This window comes from Pelophylax lessonae (genome assembly GCF_965119305.1).
Source record: "Pelophylax lessonae genome assembly, chromosome: 4".
NCBI classification, from domain to species: Eukaryota; Metazoa; Chordata; class Amphibia; order Anura; family Ranidae; genus Pelophylax; species Pelophylax lessonae.
In genome coordinates this window covers 265260991-265280085 of record NC_138771.1, presented here as the reverse complement: position 1 = coordinate 265280085, position 19095 = coordinate 265260991, and the positions used below count along the sequence as shown (strand labels likewise).

Genomic DNA, 19095 nt, shown 5'->3' with positions numbered 1-19095 from the left:
CAGCATTATCCTGTCGCAGTTCCGATTTAGTGGTCCATAGGGATAAGGTGGTTCTTTGTCCCTGTCCATCATTCCTGCCCAAAGTTGTCTCTGACTTCCATTGAATGAGGACATTGTGTTGCCTTCCTTGTGTCCCAAGCCGGCGCATCCCAAGGAATTTGCCTTGGATGTGGTTTGTGCGATTCGGCTGTATCTGGCAGCTACTGAGTCTTTTTGGAGGTCAGACTTGCTTTTTGTGGTTACGAATGGACCAAGAAAATGATTGGCTGCTTCTTCGGCTATCATCTCCAGATGGATCAGACAGATGGTGACTCAGGCCTATTCTATTAAAGGTCAGGTTGAACCTTTCCCTGTCACGGTGCATTCTACTCGGGCGCTGAGTGTTTCTTGGGCCTTCTGTCATCCGGCTTCAATATCGCAAGTTTGCAAGGTGGCCACTTGGTCGTCCATGCATACCTTTACAAAATTCTATAAGGTAGATACTGTGGCATCTGCGGGTGCTTCTTTTGGCCGCAAAGTTTTGCAGGCTGCTGTTTAAGAGGGGCTGTTACCTCTTGAGGGGTGTTTTTTTGTTAAACCTTTATTTTTCAGACTGGGTTCCTGTGACTTGGTTAAGGCCTTTTATGTTTAGCCTTGGGTTATTTTCCCCACCCCTCATTTTCCTTTTGGCACTGCTTTTGGACGTTCCACTAGTTATGAATTATGGAGCGCTGTGTCAGTCGATGAACGAAAGAGAAAATGGGATTTTTGTACTTGCAGTAAAATGCATTTCTCTGACTTAGTCGACAGACACAGCACCCACCCCTCTATGGAGTTCTGATACTTCTAATACTGTTTGCTACTAAACTGATTACCTAGAGCAGAGAGGGGCCTTATAAACAAGCTGAGGAAGGCCCATGGGTGTAGCCAGGTGTTTTTTGTTCTGCCTAGTCCTACTCCTGGAGGAGGCAATATAACCCACTAGTTATGGTCTATGGAGCGCTGTGTCCATTGAACTCCGAAATGGATTTTACGGTAAGTACAAAAATCCCATTTTTTTTTGTCAACTCCTATGGCTTTGAATTCCATTCTGTGTCCTGTAATGTACAGTTTTGAAGATGGGGTTTTTTTTTTTTTTTTTTTTGCTATTTCAATATATACGTAAACAGCATACCTGCTCATTACATACTTAGTTTCTGCTTTTTAATTGTAGTTCTAACCAATGGTTGTAGTTTACATATCACAATGCAAATTTTAAGTCAGTCAACTTGGCAAAAACAGTGACCTTTTGTGACTATTTTATTTTATTACAATAACAAAACATGGCACAGCAAAAACTATTACTTCAAGTTACATACTGCAAAAATAACTTAAAATTTGTGCACTGAAAATACTGCTTACTTTCCCATTAATGAGGAAATTACTTATGGAAGCTGTGTCAAGAAGAAGAAAAAAAAAGCAATCCGAGGCCAATCCGCCAGTATTGCCAGAGGTCTCCTTGCAACTGATCTTTTCCCCATTACTGACTTACCTTGCTCTTTTCTTTTCTGGGTGAAGGGTGGCCATCTTGGTAGAGACAGGGCTTTACTTTCTAATGTCATGGCTGCCCACTTGAGGACTGGTGATCTGTTGATTGGAAGGGAAATAGCCAAATTACAGATCTGCAGAATAAATGATGTAACTCCTTATACACCCTCCTGTCCATCAGGATGAATGGACCTTCTGATTAGGTCCGCCTGAAAAAATGACAGGCGGACCTGATTGAAACGCCATTCTGAAAGGGTCCTTGGTGTGTACCATTTTGGTTTACCGTCAAAGTTCCCAGATAACATGGTAGCTTGTCAGGGGACAAGTACATCTCTCACTTGCAGTTGTCTGCAGTGAGATATCAGATTGTTTATGGTTAAATCTTTTGTTAAACATTGCAAGCAAGATGGGTAAGCTTAGTGTGCAAAAACAAGCATTTTTCTTTTCAGTTGCAGTCATTACACTACACTACTAAACCACCTAAACAATTTTTCTCTTTCATTCATTGACATACAGCTTCTGGTATACATAACGATTGGGTTATACTGCCCCCTACAGGAGTAGGACACTAGGCAGAAAATAATTCTTGCTAAACCCATGGGCAGTCCAGTGAGTATACCCCCTCTCTCTGCTATAGCCACTCAGTTTTTTCTGCTTAGTCAGGAGTAAGGACCTCGTTCCTTGCTGGGATCTTTGGTCCTGGCCATTTTTTTTTATTCTTTTTAGATGGAAATTTTTTCTCCTGGATTTTTCTTGTGAGATCTGCAATAAACTGCTGTACTGGGCAATGGGCTGGATAATTAGCTCCAGTGGTCACCCCAGTCTGGCAAGCGAGCACACGCAGACCTCAGCTTCGTGCTAGGTCGGCCGTGACATAGCCCCACTGGACGGTTTAACTCGGCCCGAGTTGCAGCGTTCCTCCTGGTTGACAACCCCCCCCCCCCCCATTGAATAGAGAGGGGTTTTGTCTGGAGCAGTACCCGCCTGGTTCCTGGTATGGTGAGTAGTTGTCCCCCTCCCCTGGAGGGTTTTGGGGTGGACATGGGCCCCTCCCATGGGATGGTCCGACCCTCGGATTCCCCTCCTTCCCACAAGCAACCTCCCTTGCAAAGTCCCTCACCTGACACCCCCCTCCACATATGTTGGGGCTGTTTGGGTGGTTTTGGCCACTATTCCTGGGGTGGGGGCAGGGCGCTTACCATCAATGGGGGCCGGGGGGTGAGCCGCCGGCGACCCTACGATCGAATGTGCGGGGGGGTTGTACCTGGGTGGGACTCCTCCCAGCGCCCCCCAACCCTACCTGGGTCTGTCCCTAAGGCCTGGTCTCCCTCCTGGGTCCCTTTATGCCTTGTGTTGCTGCCATTTTGTTGTAGCCTGTGTATTCCTATACACGGCGGCCCTTTTCATGTGGTTTGCCGTTGGCAATAGCAGCAGCCATGACAGTGGAGCCCTGTGGGCAGCGATTTCGGCGGTGGGAACGCCTCCTTATCCCCTGGTGCTGACTCCTAGATTATTTTACTTCCTGATCACCTGCTTATGTAGTGCATTATCCTGGTGGCTGCAGGTGCTTGTTTCTGTGGTGAGTCTGGTGGGGTCCTCTCCCTCTGTGCTGAGGATCGCTTGGTGCCTTGTGCCTGGCGACCGGGTGGTGCTGCCAGCGCAGTGGGGGTTGTCCCTTAGTGTTTTACACCTTTTGTGGGGTCCCCCTGCTTACATGGAGTCTTTCGACCACATTTCCCCACCTGATCACCTGAGGCTGCGGGTCCCAACCATCCATCCATCCATGCACTGATGACGGACCTGGAGTCCCTTGTGTCCCGGGTGGAGGTGGCTTTCAGGCGACAGGCAAGTGCAAAACTCCCCTGTCTCATCAGATCCTGAATCTGATATGGCCGCCGCGAACGTTGGTCACCCTGCCTGGGTCTGTCCTTGAGGTCTAGGGATCCCTCCTGGGTCCCTGGGAGCCTTGTGCTGCCATGCGGGGCCAACATTTTGCTGTAGCCTGTGTGTTTCTTTGCACGGTGGCCATTTTGCGGTGGTTTCCCTTCCCTTTGAAAATAGCGGTGGCCATGACAGTGGAGCCCTGTGGGTGGCAATTATGGCGTTGGGAGCCCATCCTCATCCCCTGGTGCTGACTCCTGGATCTTTTTACTTCTGATCGCCGCTCCTGGAGTGCAGATTATCCTGGTGACTGCAGGTGCCTGTTCCTGCTGGGTGGTGAGTCTGGTGGGGGTTCTCTCCCTCTCTTCTGGGGATCGCTTGGTACTTTGTGCCTGGTGCTGCCAGCTCAGTGGGGGTTGTCCCTTGCAGGGTTTTAAACTTTTTTTTTTTGTAGGGTTCCCCTGGTGACCCCGTGGAGGTGGCTTTCGGGCGACGGACTAGCGCAAAATTCCCCCTGCCTCATCTGTCTCATCAGATCCTGAATCGGATACGCCCGCTGTGGACGTGGGTCACCCTGCTGGGTCTGTAACCATTCGCCTGGAATCCTCCTCTGCACTAAAAGGTGCTGGTGGATGCACTGATTGTTTCTGTGCGTGAGACCTTGAAGATGGAGGATGCAGCTGCGACGGAGGCGCAGGTACCCTTTGGCACTCACAAGCCATCCAGAGCGGCAAAGTTGTTTCCATTCCCTGCCTATTTTGACAGAATTGTCGCAAAAGAGTGGGGATGACTAAAGCGTCCCCGTGGGGATCCTAAGCACTTTACTAGGCGTTATCCCTATGAGGAGTCTGTTCTTAAGAAGTGGACTGTGCCACCAGTGGTGGACTCTCCAGTTTCCAGTTTTGAACAAGACAACCGTGATTCTGGTGGAAGAGTCCCCGGTCTTTAAGGATCAGGCTAACCAGAAGGCGGAGGCTGTGGCCCGCAATATGTACACTCTGGCTGGTTCGGCAACGAGGTCGGTATTCACCATTGCCCTAGTTTCGCAAACTTTGACCGAGTGGGCTAAGCTCTTATGCCGTGACCTGGAGGGAGAACAGCTGGCAGACCAGCTGGTCCAGGGGCTGCAGTTTATCAATGATGCCTCTTTAGATGCGGCTCCCCTGATGCCTCACGCCTATGTTTTCGGGCAGTGGTCCTTCGGCGTGTCTCTTGGCTCAAGTGCTGGTCTGCGGATCAGACCTCAAAAAAGGCTTTGACTGATCTTCTTTTCCAAGGAGATCACCTGTAGGCAGCTAGCCTGGATGACCCCATTAAAGCATTAAAGGTCTCAGAGGGGGGGAAGAGTACCTTTCTTCTGCAGGCTACTAAGGGAAAGGAACCTCGTAGTAGATGTGGGCTCTCTTTCTCGGCTCTTAAAGATGTTTTTTCATCCCTCAGGGTCGACTGACAAGGTCTTGAAGCCTTTCAGGGCCTCTTCAGGAGGATCCAAACGAGTCTGGTCTGGGCTTCTCCAGACCCATGGATAAGGCTCCTTCAGCATGCAGGTGCATCCTCACCCGCATCCGGGGTGGGGGGGGCGTCTTCGCTGGTTTCCGTATCCGTGGAAATCCCTGGTGCAAGACAAGTGGGTCCACGAAGTCATTTGGTCCGGCTACAAGATCGAGTTTCACTCTTGTCCCTTCCAACTTGCGCCTGTCCCCAGACCGCTTACAGGGCCTGTTTGAGGCAGTACAAGACCTGTGTCTTCAAGGGGTGATTGTCCCGGTTCCGACTTAAGAATGCTTTCAGGGTTTTTACCTAAACCTGTTCATAGTCCCCAGGAAGGAAGGCAAAGTGTGTTCAATCCTGGACCTCAAGGCACTCAATCTGCTTTGCAGGTACAGAACTTCAGAATGGAATCCATTCGAACGGTGGCGGCATCCCTGCGTCAGGGAGATTTTCTCGCCTCTATCAATATCAAGCATGCCTACCTTTAACATTCCAATATGTTCCAGGCACCAGCATTTTCTTCGCTTTGCTTTGAGAGAGGAGCATTATCAGTTTGTGGCGTTACCTTTTGGTCTTGCCTCTACTCCTCGGATCTTCATAAAAGCGCTAGCCCCGGTGCTAGCTTTGCTACGCCAATGGGGGAATCACGGTACTGAGCTACTCGGACAATCTCTTTCTGCGAGCGGAGTCCCCCTCTGCTCTGGTGGAAAACTTGGAGATCACAATTAGAACTCTGCGGGTGTTTGGCTGGATTCTGGATTTTCAGAAGTCTGCTCTGGCTCCGTCCACGAAGCTGGACTATCTGGGCCTGACTCTGGACTTAGCCAGAGTGCTCCTGCCTCTAGGCAAACTCCAGAAATTGCAGGCTGCAATTTGCCTCCTGCTGTCAATCAGATGGTCGTTCCTCCGGACTTGCATGCGGGTGCTGGGCCTGATGTCTGTCTGTCGAGGTGGTTCTGTTTACATGGTTTCATACGAGCTCCTGCAAGGGACATTCTGACCAAATGGGTCAGGACTCTGCAGTCTCTGGACAATCATATCCGGCTAAGTCGGGGAACGAGGGAGTCCCTGAAATGGTGGCTTCATTCTCCGGCGCTTCGGCTGGGAAAATCCTTCCTCGCCTTGTATTGGACAGTGGTCACCACGGATGCCAGCATGTCTGGTTGGGGATGCGTCCTCGACAAGCATTCTGCTCAGGGGATCTGGACGCTGGAAGAGTCCAGACTACCGATCAATGTCTTGGAATTCCGAGCGATCAGACTGTCTGGATTATTGGACGGATCATCTTCAGGGTTGTCCAGTGAGCATTCAATCAGGCAATGCCATGGCCGTGGGTTATGTCAATCACCAAGAAGTGTCCTGACGGCTCTGGAGGTAGCCGGCATTCTAAGGTGGGCAGAACGGTTCATTCTAGCCCTCTCCGCTGTACACATTCCCCGGGTGGAAAATTGGCAGGCGGGTTACCGCAGTCGGGCTTGGTAAGCCGATCTGAATCGGCTGTTCGCCGACGTTCTTTGGAAGCTTTCTCTTAGGAAGGATCTGCTGTCCCAAGGACCGATCTTCCATCCTGCTTTTCAGTCGCTGGCTTTGATGGCCTGATGACTGTTGAACGCCAGGTGCTGAAGGATAGAGATTTATCTGAATTTGTGATTCCTACACTGTTGAAAGCTAGGAAATCTACTTCTAGGAAGATCTACCATCGTACGTGGAAGACGTACATTGCGTGGTGTGAGTCGCTTGGGGTTTATCCTCGCTCCTTCTCTGTGGCTCGGATCTTAACCTTCTTCCAACGGAGGGTTGACCAGAAGTTGGCCTTGAGTACCATCAAGGGCCAGGTGTCGGCTTTGGTGGTCTTCTTCCAACAACCTTTGGCCACACACTCCCTGGTGCGTATCTTTCTTCAGTGTGTCCGACATTTGTTTCCTCCAGTGCGGGCTCTGTTGGCGCCTTTTGGATCTCAATTTGGTGCTTTCAGCTCTACAGAAGCCTCCCTTTGAAAATATTTGGGATATTCCCCTGCTTACGCTGTCCCAGTTGGCCTTTTTGGTGGCTATCACCTCTGTGCGCAGGGTGTTGGAACTGGCAGCGTTGCTTTGCATGCCTTGCATGTAGTCCAGGCATTTAGAGTGTACCTGGCAGCTACAGAATCTTTCAGGAAGTCCGACTCTCTATTTGTCATGACGGACAGACCTCGAAAAGGGTTGTCCGCTTCCTCTGCAACCAAGTCCAGATGGATTAGACGGGACAAGGGGGGGAGGGAAGGTGGGACTAACCATGCGACTCCATCCCTAAATCATGTAGAACAAAGTAAAAAAGTTGGGACTTTATATTAGAGACATGACCATGACAGGGTTGGTAAAGTAAAAATATCACATTTATTGCACTCATGATGGAGAACAAATGGCATGAATTTTGTACAAGATGATACAATGGTGTATACAAAGCTGGAGTAATAAAAATAAGTAATCCCCAGAACAGCTTCAAAGAAACCAACATAACAATTGACAACCATAGGAGTAAGTCCAGATGGATTAGACAGACGGTGGTTCAGGCCTATTCCATCAGGGGTCAGGTTCCTCCTTTCCCTGTCAAGGCGCACTCTACTAGAGCGATTTAGTGCATCCCGGGCCTTTCGTCATCAGGTGTCAGTGACGCAGGTTTGCAAGGCGGCCACCTGGTCGTCGGTGCACACTTTTACAAAGTTTTATGAAGTGGATGTGTTGGCATCTGCAGATGCTTCCTTTGGCTGCAAGGTTTTGCAGGCTGCTGTTCAAGAGGACCTAAGCCTCTTTGAGGGTGTATTGTTTTTTCAGGGGGTCTCCAGTTGTTTGGTTGAGCTCCTGTTGCCTGGTTGGATAGTGTTTAGCCTTGGGAATTTTTTTTGTTCCCACCCCTCATGTTTAACACTGCTTTGGGACGTCCCAATGGTTATATCAGCAGCTGTGTCTGTCCATGAACGAAAGAGAAAATAGGATTTTTGACTTGGCGTAAATCCATTTTTCTGACGTTCGACTGACACAGCGCCCACCCCTCTGTGGAGTTATTCTTCTCCTGACACTGCTTATAATAAAACTGAGTGGCTATAGCAGAGAGGTAATATACCCCCGGGGATGGCCCATGGGTTTAGCCAGAATTATTTTCTGCCTAGTATCCTACTCCCTGTAGAGGGCAGTATATCCCAATTATTATGAATACCAGGAGCTGTGTTTGTCAATGAACGAAAGCGAAATGGATTTTACGGTAAGTCAAAAATCTCATTATTTTTGGGTTATATTTTTTCTATATATTCCGTTGTGTTCAGGCTTCTATATTCTAAGAAATATTTCTATTTCCAGATTTTTTATGACCTTGTGCGACAAATTAACAGAAAAACTCCTGTACCGGGCAAGGCACGCAAAAAGTCAACATGCCGGCTGCTTTAATACACAGATGTGCTGTAGCTCTGAGCCAGGTATTTTATGTCTGTTTTTTTAAATAAGTAAAAATGCACCTCTTTCTCTTTCACATACATGCAAGCTATGGTGAATGAGTTCATGTGGAATGGGGTTAACAGCCTGGTTGACCAATAATCCAAGGAGTCCAGCCTTAGTTGAAAATGCAAAAATTTCACCTTTTAATAGCTGAATGTCACAAACATGATTTTATTTAACTTTGTGTTTTTGTAGAAAAAAAAAAAAAAGTAACAGATACAATAGCAAAATACAGTAGGATATGATATCCAAAAAGAGAACAATGTAGCGTATGAACCGTATTAATATTACAAAGCACATAGCTTTAATCTGAAATGCATGCATCAGGAGGACCATCAGCATTCCAATAAGAGAATTAAGCATAGTATATATATTTTTCTTTATCTAAAGCATAAAGGGTCTCTTTTTTTTTTTTTTTTTCTTTTTATTTTTTTTTTTTTTCTAATTTGCTGCAATTTTTATTAAAGCAACTGAAGACCGGCAAAAACAGCTTTTTGTTAGCAACATTTTATCAGTCTGTTTAGGCTGGGGAGAAGTGGGGGGGGGGGGTACTTGGGGTGATTAGAGTATACCCTTCTTCAGTGGAATTACCATAAAGAAGGTGGGCTGTTGTAGTGGATCTTTCTAAAGATTGTCAGTCACATCTTTCATAGATTTTTTCTAGAGAACCAAAATATTTTTAGTTTTTCTTGGGTATACATGTTGGTGCAATTTAAACAAATCTTATTAAATGGCAATTGAAAAAATTATTGTGCATATAGTTTGTAAATATACACTACATTATCTAAAGTATTGGGATGTCTGCCTACTACACACACACACACACACTTACTTTAATGGCATCCCAGTCTTATTCCGTAGGGTTCAATATTGAATTGGCCCACCCTTTGCAGTTATAACAGCTTCAACTCTTCTGGGAAGGCTGTCCACAAGGTTTAGGTGTGTGTCTATGGGAATGTTTAACCATTCTTCCAGAAGCACATTTTTGAGGGTAGGCGCTAATGTTGGATAAGAGGGCCTGGCTCGCAGTCTGCGCTCTGAATTCATCCCAAAGGGGTTTTATCGGGTTGAGGTCAGGACTCTGTGCAGACCAGTCAAGTTCCTCAACTCCCAGACTCACTTATCCATGTCTTTATGGCCCTTGCTTTGTGCACTGGTACAAATCATTTGATGGAGGGGGTATTATGGGTTGGGCTTTGCCCCGGAGTTCCAGTGAAGGGAACTCTTAAGCCGTGGGCATAACAAGATATTTTGGAGAATTTCATGCTATAAACTTTGTGGGAACAGTTTGGGGATGGCCCCTTCCTTTTTCAACATGACTGCGCACCAGTACACAAAGCAAAGTCTATTAAGACATGGATGAACAAGTTTGGGGTGGGCCTCCACCTGATAGAACACCTTTGGGATGAATTAGCGCGGAGACTGTAAGCCAGGCTTTCTTGTCCACATCAGTGCCTGATTTCACAAATGCGCTTCTGGAAGAATGGTAAACATTCCTAAAGACACACTTCTAAACCTTGTGGACAGCCTTCCCAGAGGAGTTGAAGCTGTTATAGCTGCAAAAGGTGGGCCAACTCAATATTGAACCCTATGGATTAAGAATGGGATGCCATTAAAGATTGTGTGTGTAAAGGCAGGCGTCCCAATACTTTTGGTAATATAGTGTATATATGTACATTGAGCAGCCCCATATGTAGGTGTCTAGTACGTACTTAGTAATACGCCATTCAGTTTGAAAATAGGAAATGTTCAACACATGAATATAAGTAAATAGTTTGGTAGTACTTCCAAATTAGCGACTTTGTTTTCGAGAGACTAGATATATAATAAATATTTTATTTGTTTTTGATGATAGTGGAATATAGGGAAGTGTGGGTTATAGTGATTTTTTTTTTTTTTTGTACTAATTATTCCCCTGTATTTCTAGTACTACTAGTGTTCATTTTTTTTTTCCTTCATGTGTCGACAGTTAACCACTTTAAGACCAGAAGGATTTGCCCCCTTAATGACCAGGCCCTATTTTGTGATTCGGCACTTTAACTGACAATTGTGCGGTCGTGCGACGCTATACTCAAATAAAATTGACATCCTTTTTTTCCCCACAAATCACGCTTTCTTTTAGAGGTATTTGATCACCTGTGCGATTTTTTTTTTTATTTTTTGCGCTATAAATAAAAAAGCAACAATTTTGAAAAAAAAACTATTTTTCACATTCTGCTATGACATTCTCAAAATAAAAATGTAAAAATCAAAATTTAACATTTTAGGCCAAGTTGCTTTCTGCTACATATTTTTGGTAAAAAAAAAATCGCAATAAGCGTATTTTGATTGGTTTGCGCAAAAGTTATCGCGTCTACTAACTACGGGAAAGATTTGTCTTTTTTTTTTTTTGTTTTTTTTTTACTAGTAATGGCGGCGATCTGCGATTTTTGCGGGACCATGACATTGCAGCGGACAGATCGGACCCCTAACTAACATTTTTTGACACTTTTGGGGGTACCAGTGACAATACTACAGTAATCAGTGCTAAAAATATGCACTGTTACTGTAAGAATGACACTGGCAGGAGAGGGGTTAATCCTGTGGGTGATCATGGGGTTAAATGTGAGCCTAGGGGAGTGATTCTAACTGTGGGGGCGTGGCTTCTGAAATGACCATAGAGACCTGTGATCTTATATAGAAGGATCACATGGGCTCTATGACCATTCCAGGGAGAAGAACAGTCGGCTGTGTTTACAACAGCCGACCGTCCTCTCTCAGCGGGGAGCGATCGCGGTTGTCAGGTGGCAATCGGAGCCACCTCACACACGCATCGGCTTCCCCGCTGATGATCGGGGGCGGGAGCGCGGCGGCGCACGCTCTCCCCCTAGCTGCCACCAAGCGAGCAACATATCCATACGTTGTTTTGCCTGTACAAGCCACCCTGCCGCCGTGTATATGTGTGTGTGTGTGTGTGTATATATATATATATATATATATATATATATATATATATATATATATATATATATAGTAAGCGGGTCGACAAGTGGTTAAATAGTGAATAGAGGCCTTAGAATATTTTTGGCTTAAAAAAAAAAGATTTTATTTTCTTGGAAATGTTTTTAGCTTAATTGGGGGGGAAAACATTTTTTTTTTTTGGGGGGGGGTGGGGGGGGTGTTCAGGATTAAGGGACAAAATTGGTTTTCTCCACACTGTTCATTATACCTGGTGGCTATTACTCTTGAGCTATTGACCAGCATCATCAGTGCGTATATATTTAAATTATCAGAAGATGCTTTTTCTTCTACCTTTTTAACAAACAATGATCTTTTGTTGCCTGTTGCAGGTCTGAAGAACTGTTGTCTAACGGCAGTGCCAGCATTCCAAGTCAAATTACCCTGTCAACAACTCCAATGGACTTTCCTGTGGTGGTACCCTTTATAATATGGATGGAAGTTGCAAGCTCAGATTGTGCACCATCAGACCCTCCCCTCCTAAAGTCACGAGAAAGATGCCTGCTTCGAAATGTACTTCACGTATGCAACTGGGAACAACAGAATCCTCATCCAGTATTACTGCTAACAGAGACATTGTTCACCCAACAATGTTTTCACAAGTCAGAGTACGTGTACTGTATTCTTTCACAAGCCCTTCCTTTCCGTCGGAGTATACAATGAAAAGCACCACTATTTTAGCTTACTAAACAAGAAAGTCCAAAGAGCTCTTCTATAGACTACTTCTGATGATCTTGCATCTTTGGTATTTGTAGCTTCTTGTAACTATTATTTTTCCCCTCCCTTCAATGAAATACAAGAGCAACATTAGTTGTGTTTGTACAAAGTGCTTCTCACAACTACTATCTTTTTGTTTTCCTTTCCTCCTTTTTTAGGGAATCCTGTGGAATCTTGTATTGCAGCCCCTTCTGGAAGCAGAGGAGCAGTTATAATAAATTTATTTCTTGTAGTCTTTGTTGAACACTCTGCATTTAATATTTCTCTGGAGAGACAGACATTTTCCTCCTCTTTTATTAACCATTTCCCCACTCTTTGTTTACATAAGGAATACTGTTTATAGATGTGTGTACAGTGGGGGTCTACAACAAGAAGTGTATATTTTAAGAGTTCTTTTTTAATGATTTATCAATATTTTGTAAATCATTTTCAAGCTTCTGCAGCTGTAGATTCTCACTGTGAACCTTTGTCCCCCCTATCTTGCTTGCTCATGCATATGTGTATTTGCAATACCAAATATACTGATTTAGTAATTTTTCCCGTCAGTGGTTGTTTCACACGTGTATTGTTTTGGTTGCGTTGTTAAATGGTGGAAGAGTCCAGTGGATGTGAATGTGGGACGTAATTTTAAACTCCTGTGTTATTGGTCACCAGGCCTGCATTGCAGTAATTAACTTTTTTTTTTCTGCCGATTTATTTATCAATGCCTTGTCGCTTTGTATGCGTTAACATTTGGGTGTAAAGATTGTGTATATATCCAACAGGGAACCACAGAAATTCAGTTGACCAATCTAATGCTACAACTGCTTTGAGGTGGCCAAATGTAAACTGAGAAGCCTTAAATAAAGTGGTGCAATTTTGTACAATTTAGCATCAGTTCAATAAATTTGGATTGCCGTGCAAGGGCTTGCATTCTAGCCATCTGCCACTTTTAATAGTCTGTGCAGTATATTGACAGTGCTTCTCAACACATCTGATGTCACTTAAATGCACTGTATTCATTCTGCAGCTTCCTAATTCTTTTGTGCCAATTAGCGTGTTGCATACAAGCCCTCCAGGATGGCACAAAGTGCTGTTAAATGGTAATAGAATGTTTCGTCTGTGTCATTTTTATTCACTGTTCTGAACGATGCATGTAGCAGTTTGACAAATGGGAGATTTCTATTAAATAAAAAAAAATAAAAAAAGAATATATATAGCAAATCTAGGGTGAAGAACTAGGTAATTTGATGACCGCTGCTCAAACGAGTTGCAGGTGTTTGTGTTCACAGTGTGCATTAAAAGTCAATTATCACTCTTGTTTTTCCTCCTCTTTATTTTGCCCGGGCAGCAAAATGAAAGATACAGTGGACTGAGGATAAATCAGATTTTATCCAAGAGTCTTCATGGGTTTTTAATTTGCTAAGCCAGTCACCTGTTTTTTTCTTTTTGTTCCCCCCCATTGCTTACAGATTATGTGCTTATTTCACCCCCTCACTCCGTAACAGTTTGAAATCTGAACTCTGCTTATACACAGACAAAAATCAAAATAAAATACTGTACTTTCTTGTATGCAATAATGTCTCACAATCTTCTGACTGAATGGCTGTGGCATTTCTTACTCAGTTCTGTTTGCTATCTGTATGTGTGTAGCCACAACAAATGAATCTGTAGCGTCTGTTATAAGCCAAGAGTTTCATCAACCAAAATAATAAAATCTATTGGATTTACTGTACAGTTATTCAAGCACTCCTATAAAGTGTATTATATTAAAAATACCACAACAAGCTGAACCTTAAAGTACAATGTGTGTATGATTTTTATATGAAATGTGTGTTTTACTATCTTAGTGCATCACCCAGGTTCTGCTAGACATACTTCTACCAGTGTACATCCTGAGCAGTAAACAATCACATTGTATCGAAAAAAATGAATGTATTATTCTGCCTTTTAATGTTTGCGTTTCCAGACACACAAATTCTTTTGTTAATTTTTAAGCCCTATCATCTGCCATTCTACTGCCAATTATTCAGTTTTGGTGGGCAGTTAGGGCAACTCATTGGACAAGGAAATGGCAGTTGATACAGCCTAGCTGCAAAATCAGCCCTCATTAGCAAAGTGAAACTGAAGGAGAGAGGAGTACAGAAAAGGCTTCTGGCATATAAATAGCAGGCATCTTGTTGTCTGCTCTTAGTATAATTAAAAGTTTAAAATTGGGTACAGCTTTCTCTAGTGAATGCTGTAAATATTCTTTATTTGAAATGATCATTGTTAATTTACATGTATAGGTTATTGAAGGTGACAATTGAGTCTTCCACAGAATATGAAAAAATTGATTTGATTTCACATTGCATGGGTACTGCTTCTCTATCAAGTGGAAAAAATGGTGTGCCCTGGAGAAAGATGCAACCGAACTGCATTCACTACTTTAAGTTGTATCACAGCATGTCCAGGAATCAGACACATTTCAATCTGTAGGCTGTACTGAAGTCGATTCATCAATCCACTTCAGTACAACCAGCTTGTCCAGGTTTTTTACGCCCAATCACTGCCTGTAGCTATAGCCGCCAGCATCAAAGACTGCCGCTCTCCCGGTCCAGTCTGTTTTGGTGCGTGTATGTGGTGGCCTCAGCCCGCTCTGCTACACAAGCAATTCGATGGGGACTTTTTACACCAGCACCCCATTCCTAAGACCAGCAAGACAACCTAAATTATTTTTTCCTTTGCTTTGAGCGGCATTACAAGCATAAGCAGGTCACGGATCATTGTATTCTGCCAGTGGGGGAAGGCTGCCCACTGGTAGAACACAATAATGCTGCGGAAATCAAGCACTTTTCTTTCCTTCAACCTGTGGCTGAAAGAAAGAAAATTGCATAAAGTATGGCCTGCCATAAAAGGGCTTTCTTGATGAGAACTTCAGTATGCTCCACTGTGCTAGATTGAAATGTCTGCATCAGTTTAGCTTAAAGGTCTGTAGGGCAAATATGATCGCTGTTCCTTTCTTGAGCTAGTAACTTCTGACATCACAGAACCTGTTTAATTTATTGCATTGTACACTTTTTAAATGGTTTTGTTTTATCTAACTATTAGTGTAGTTATTCACCCGGTTTGCTTACCTTACCTTATAATGATAGGTTCACGTGATGTGGCTGCAGTGTGTAATGTCATGACTGATCGATTCCCCTATTTCCATATATTCAGTCATTTAGCATGTCTCTATTTGCTAAATGGACAGGCAACTTCTTGTTACAGGTTGCAAAGCATCCAGAGAATGCCTTGCCATTTCCTCTGTGTTGCAAGACAAATGTGGCAATTCTAATGTGATGAAACAGTGATCGCTGTTAATTGCTTGTCTGTTAAATCAAATTACTACCTCTTACCTGCACACGCACCAGCCTAAAGCCCTGTACACACGCACAGATTGTTGGCCGTAAATTGTTGGCCAACGTCCGATCTGCCGATTGTCGGCTTATTAGTATGATGCTTCCGACAACCAACTGCGAATTTTCGGCCGAAAAAAATCTGGTGTGCATGCTATAAAATTTTTGTTGGCCAACAAAGAACGGCCGCTTGTTTCTCAGTCAGTACAGATTTCGGCAGACAAAAATCAGATGAGCAAGACTGGGCATGCTCAGAGAAGAAAAAACACACTGAAAGTCAACCAGAACATGACATCACTTCTGAAGTTGGTTTTTGTTGGCCAACAAAAGTCCAGTGCAAGTCTAGAGCACATTTCAACCAACAAACACTGGACAAAAGTTGGCCGATCAGTTGGCCAACGATCTGTGCGTGTGTACGGGGCTTTAGAGTGCCAGGAATTGTGAGATGTGTAATTTCTCTGCAGGAAATATCAGTTCTTAGACTGCAGACATCAGGTCATGCATTAACCCTGTGCAGTGTAATGCTGCATGCCTCACGTTTGAACACAAATGTAAAGATTTGCTCTACTATAGGCATTACATATAGGGGTACACATTATGCCATGAAACTACAGGATCAATGCACATCTTATGCAGATGAAAAACATATGGTGCCGGTAGGAAGTTTACAATGCCTTTAAGAGCACTTTCACACTGATCCGCTGCAAAAACACGGTGCTGTTTTTAAGAGATGTGTCTCAAAATTAGCACCAAAAATGCATTGTGGGTGCATTTTTGCCACGTTTTCCATTACGTTCAGGACCTGCATCCAATTCGAATGTCAGGAGATTGTGACTGGCTCTCTATGGAGCTGGTTCGCATATCTATGGAACGGCCAGTGCGAATTGCACAGGAATATGATGCGTCTTCTGGTCTGTTTCAGGTCCAAATTTAGCCAAAAATTCTGACTGAAATCGGACCTGAAACTGTGAACAGGGACACACTGGACCCCTGCTGTGAGTTACCATTGATGGGTACATTAAGGAGGGCATTGTTCTAAGAAGATTTAAAAGGGTTCATCTTAAAGTAAAAAATAAAATAATAAAAAATAACAATAATAAATGCACATCTTTTTGCAGGTAAAAAAAAAAAAAAATGCATTGCTTTGTTTTTTTTTTTTTTTTTATTTTTTTTTTTTACTTGGAGCCTGTCATTTGCTGAACCTGGCTGCCAAGAAGCACTCCTAAAGACTTGTCAGTGTATCTGTTTGCTTGTATAAATGGTGTGGGTGGGCGGAGCCCCGCTTGGCTGCGGTTGTTTTTTTTTTTTTTTTTAAATAGTGACCCGAGAGCCTGAAAAGAAGATAACCTGCTTGCTGTTACTAGAGGCAGCGCAGTGGGAGGGAACATGTTACACCCTCAAAATGTGTGGAACATGTAACCTCTCCCCAAAGGTGAATATATCCTTTAAAAGATGGACTACCAGATAATGAATCGGTAAACCAATGGTTACATTTCTTTACTGACAAATGAAGAGAAGTATTGCAATTCCTCTTAAAAGGAAACAAAATGAATAAGAGGACAAATGTTTTTAAAGAGAGATTTGAACTTTACAAAGAACTACCAGATTATGTAGCACTAACCAATAAGCTGAATAGGAATGTAAAAAAAAAAAAAAAAAAAAAAACTAATCAGAAATGTGGGTCTAAGAAAGTTTCAGTGAGATGTCACTGATTACAAGAACATCTTTTAAATGGCCAAATAAAACAATTGAAAAAAGATCTCATATCAGTTAACCCAACCCCAGAAAACAATATGCAAATGAAGAATTATCTGACACATTAAAAGGAAAAAAAAAATTGTATGAAACCTCCAAATTATCAACAGACGAATGATGAGAAATGAAAGGCAGGAAAAGACTATTCACTTTCCTTTTAATAGAGTATGGTCACGAAAGGAAATGTATAAATGGAACCCTTGGTATGGAAACCAAATTATACTAACCAGAGCCTAGAGCCTACCTTAAGGGTATTATAATACTGTACCCACTTCTAAGTTTAAAGATTCAACCCTTAGAGCAGCCATGTCCAACCTGTGGCCCGGGGGCCGCATGCGGCCCAGGACTGCAGGCAATGCGGCCCACTGCCACCTGACAATTTATTTATTTTTTGCTGGGGAGGAGGAAGGAATTCTAGTTGGGGGCATGGCCACAGCGGCTTCCAACTAACTGTAGGCAGAGGCTGCCTCGTAGGGGAGGGGGGGGGGGCGGGCGCGCACGAGTGCCGTGGAATTACAAACAGAGCAGGGATCTTCTGCATACCCGGCCGCTGCTGTCATACGAAGCCCCGCCTCCTTGACTGGCTCCTATGATAGACAGCACATTGGTGACATCTATCATAGGAGCAGGTCCAGGAGGCAGGACTTTGTATTACAGCGGACGACGGGTAAGTGGGAGATCCCCGCTCTGTGTAATCCAGCCGCTCTCCACTCTCTTCATTGCAGACTGCATTGGATGGGCACGCACTGGTGAGGCTGCATTGGATGGGCATGCACTGGTGAGGCTACATTGGATGGGCATGCATTGGTGAGGCTACATTGGATGGACACTGATCAGGCTGCATTGGATGGGCATGCACTGGTGAGGCTGCATTGGATGGGGACACACTAGTGAGACTGCATTGGATAGGTACGCACTTGTGAGGCTGCATTGGATGAGCACTGGTGAGGCTGCATTGAATGGGCACTGATCAGACTGCATTGGATGGGCATGCACTGGTGAGGCTGCATTGGATGGGCACTGATCAGGTCGCATTGGATCAGCATGCACTGGTGAAGCTGCATTGGATGGGCACTGATCAGGCTGTATTTGATGGGCATGCACTGGTGAGGCTGTATTGGATGGGCACGCACTAGGCTGCAAGTGCCGTGGGATCTCCCGGCTGCCGCAGTAGACTTAGGATGTCTGCAGTCAGTGACAGAGCCGCTGCTTCCTGTATAGTTCCGGCTCTGTCACAGGTGGAGTGATATGAAGTGCACACCTCCTCCGTCTGTGACAGGAGCCATACAGAAAGCAGCGGCTCTGCTCTATGCTGCAGCCTCTGCTTCCTCCAGCAGTACCCGACGTCATGACCAGCAGTACCTGCCAGCAGCAACTGCTAGCAGTAACCACGCCAGCAGTAACCGCCAACAGTCTGCAAAATAAGTAGAAAAGGTGTGTGCATTAGCGTGTGTAAAATGTTGCAATATGTTTTTTAATAACTAATTTTGTCATATGTCATGTCCTTGTTCATACATGTATGAATAAGGACATTGCATTTTCTGGGTGCCTAAGTCACATGTGCTGAGGGTGCAACTATCCCCCAGCACATAACTGTAAATATCCCGGCATGTGCAGTGTTTCTGACTCTTCCCACCATCACCACTTCAAATCACTGAAGTGGTCATGGTGGATAGAGTGTTCCTTTAACATCTCTCAGAAGAAGTAAACCTCTATGCTGATTCCATTTCATTTGATTATCCTCTATTTGTGTTAAATTAGTGCAAGGGGGGGCGGTGTCGCGGGAAGAGCACAGCGGCGTTTTATTACTTATATACAGTGGGTACGGAAAGTATTCAGACCCCCTTAAATTTTTCACTCTTTGTTATATTGCAGCCAATTGCTAAAATCATTTAGGTTCATTCTTCTTCCTCATGAAT

The 19095-nt window shown here is 44.3% G+C and overlaps 1 protein-coding gene across 1 annotated transcript in view; it reads left to right on the top strand.

The window, feature by feature from the left end:
- RAP1B (RAP1B, member of RAS oncogene family) overlaps positions 1–13226 on the top strand; it is a 159126-nt gene extending 145900 nt beyond the window's left edge. Inside the window, exons 7-8 of the mRNA XM_082256720.1 lie at positions 8214–8329; positions 11678–13226. Of these exons, the coding sequence (XP_082112846.1) occupies positions 8214–8300 (87 nt within the window). The 3' untranslated portion in view covers positions 8301–8329; positions 11678–13226. The remainder of the gene's footprint in view (positions 1–8213; positions 8330–11677) is intronic.
- The last annotated feature ends 5869 nt before the right edge of the window (positions 13227–19095 follow it).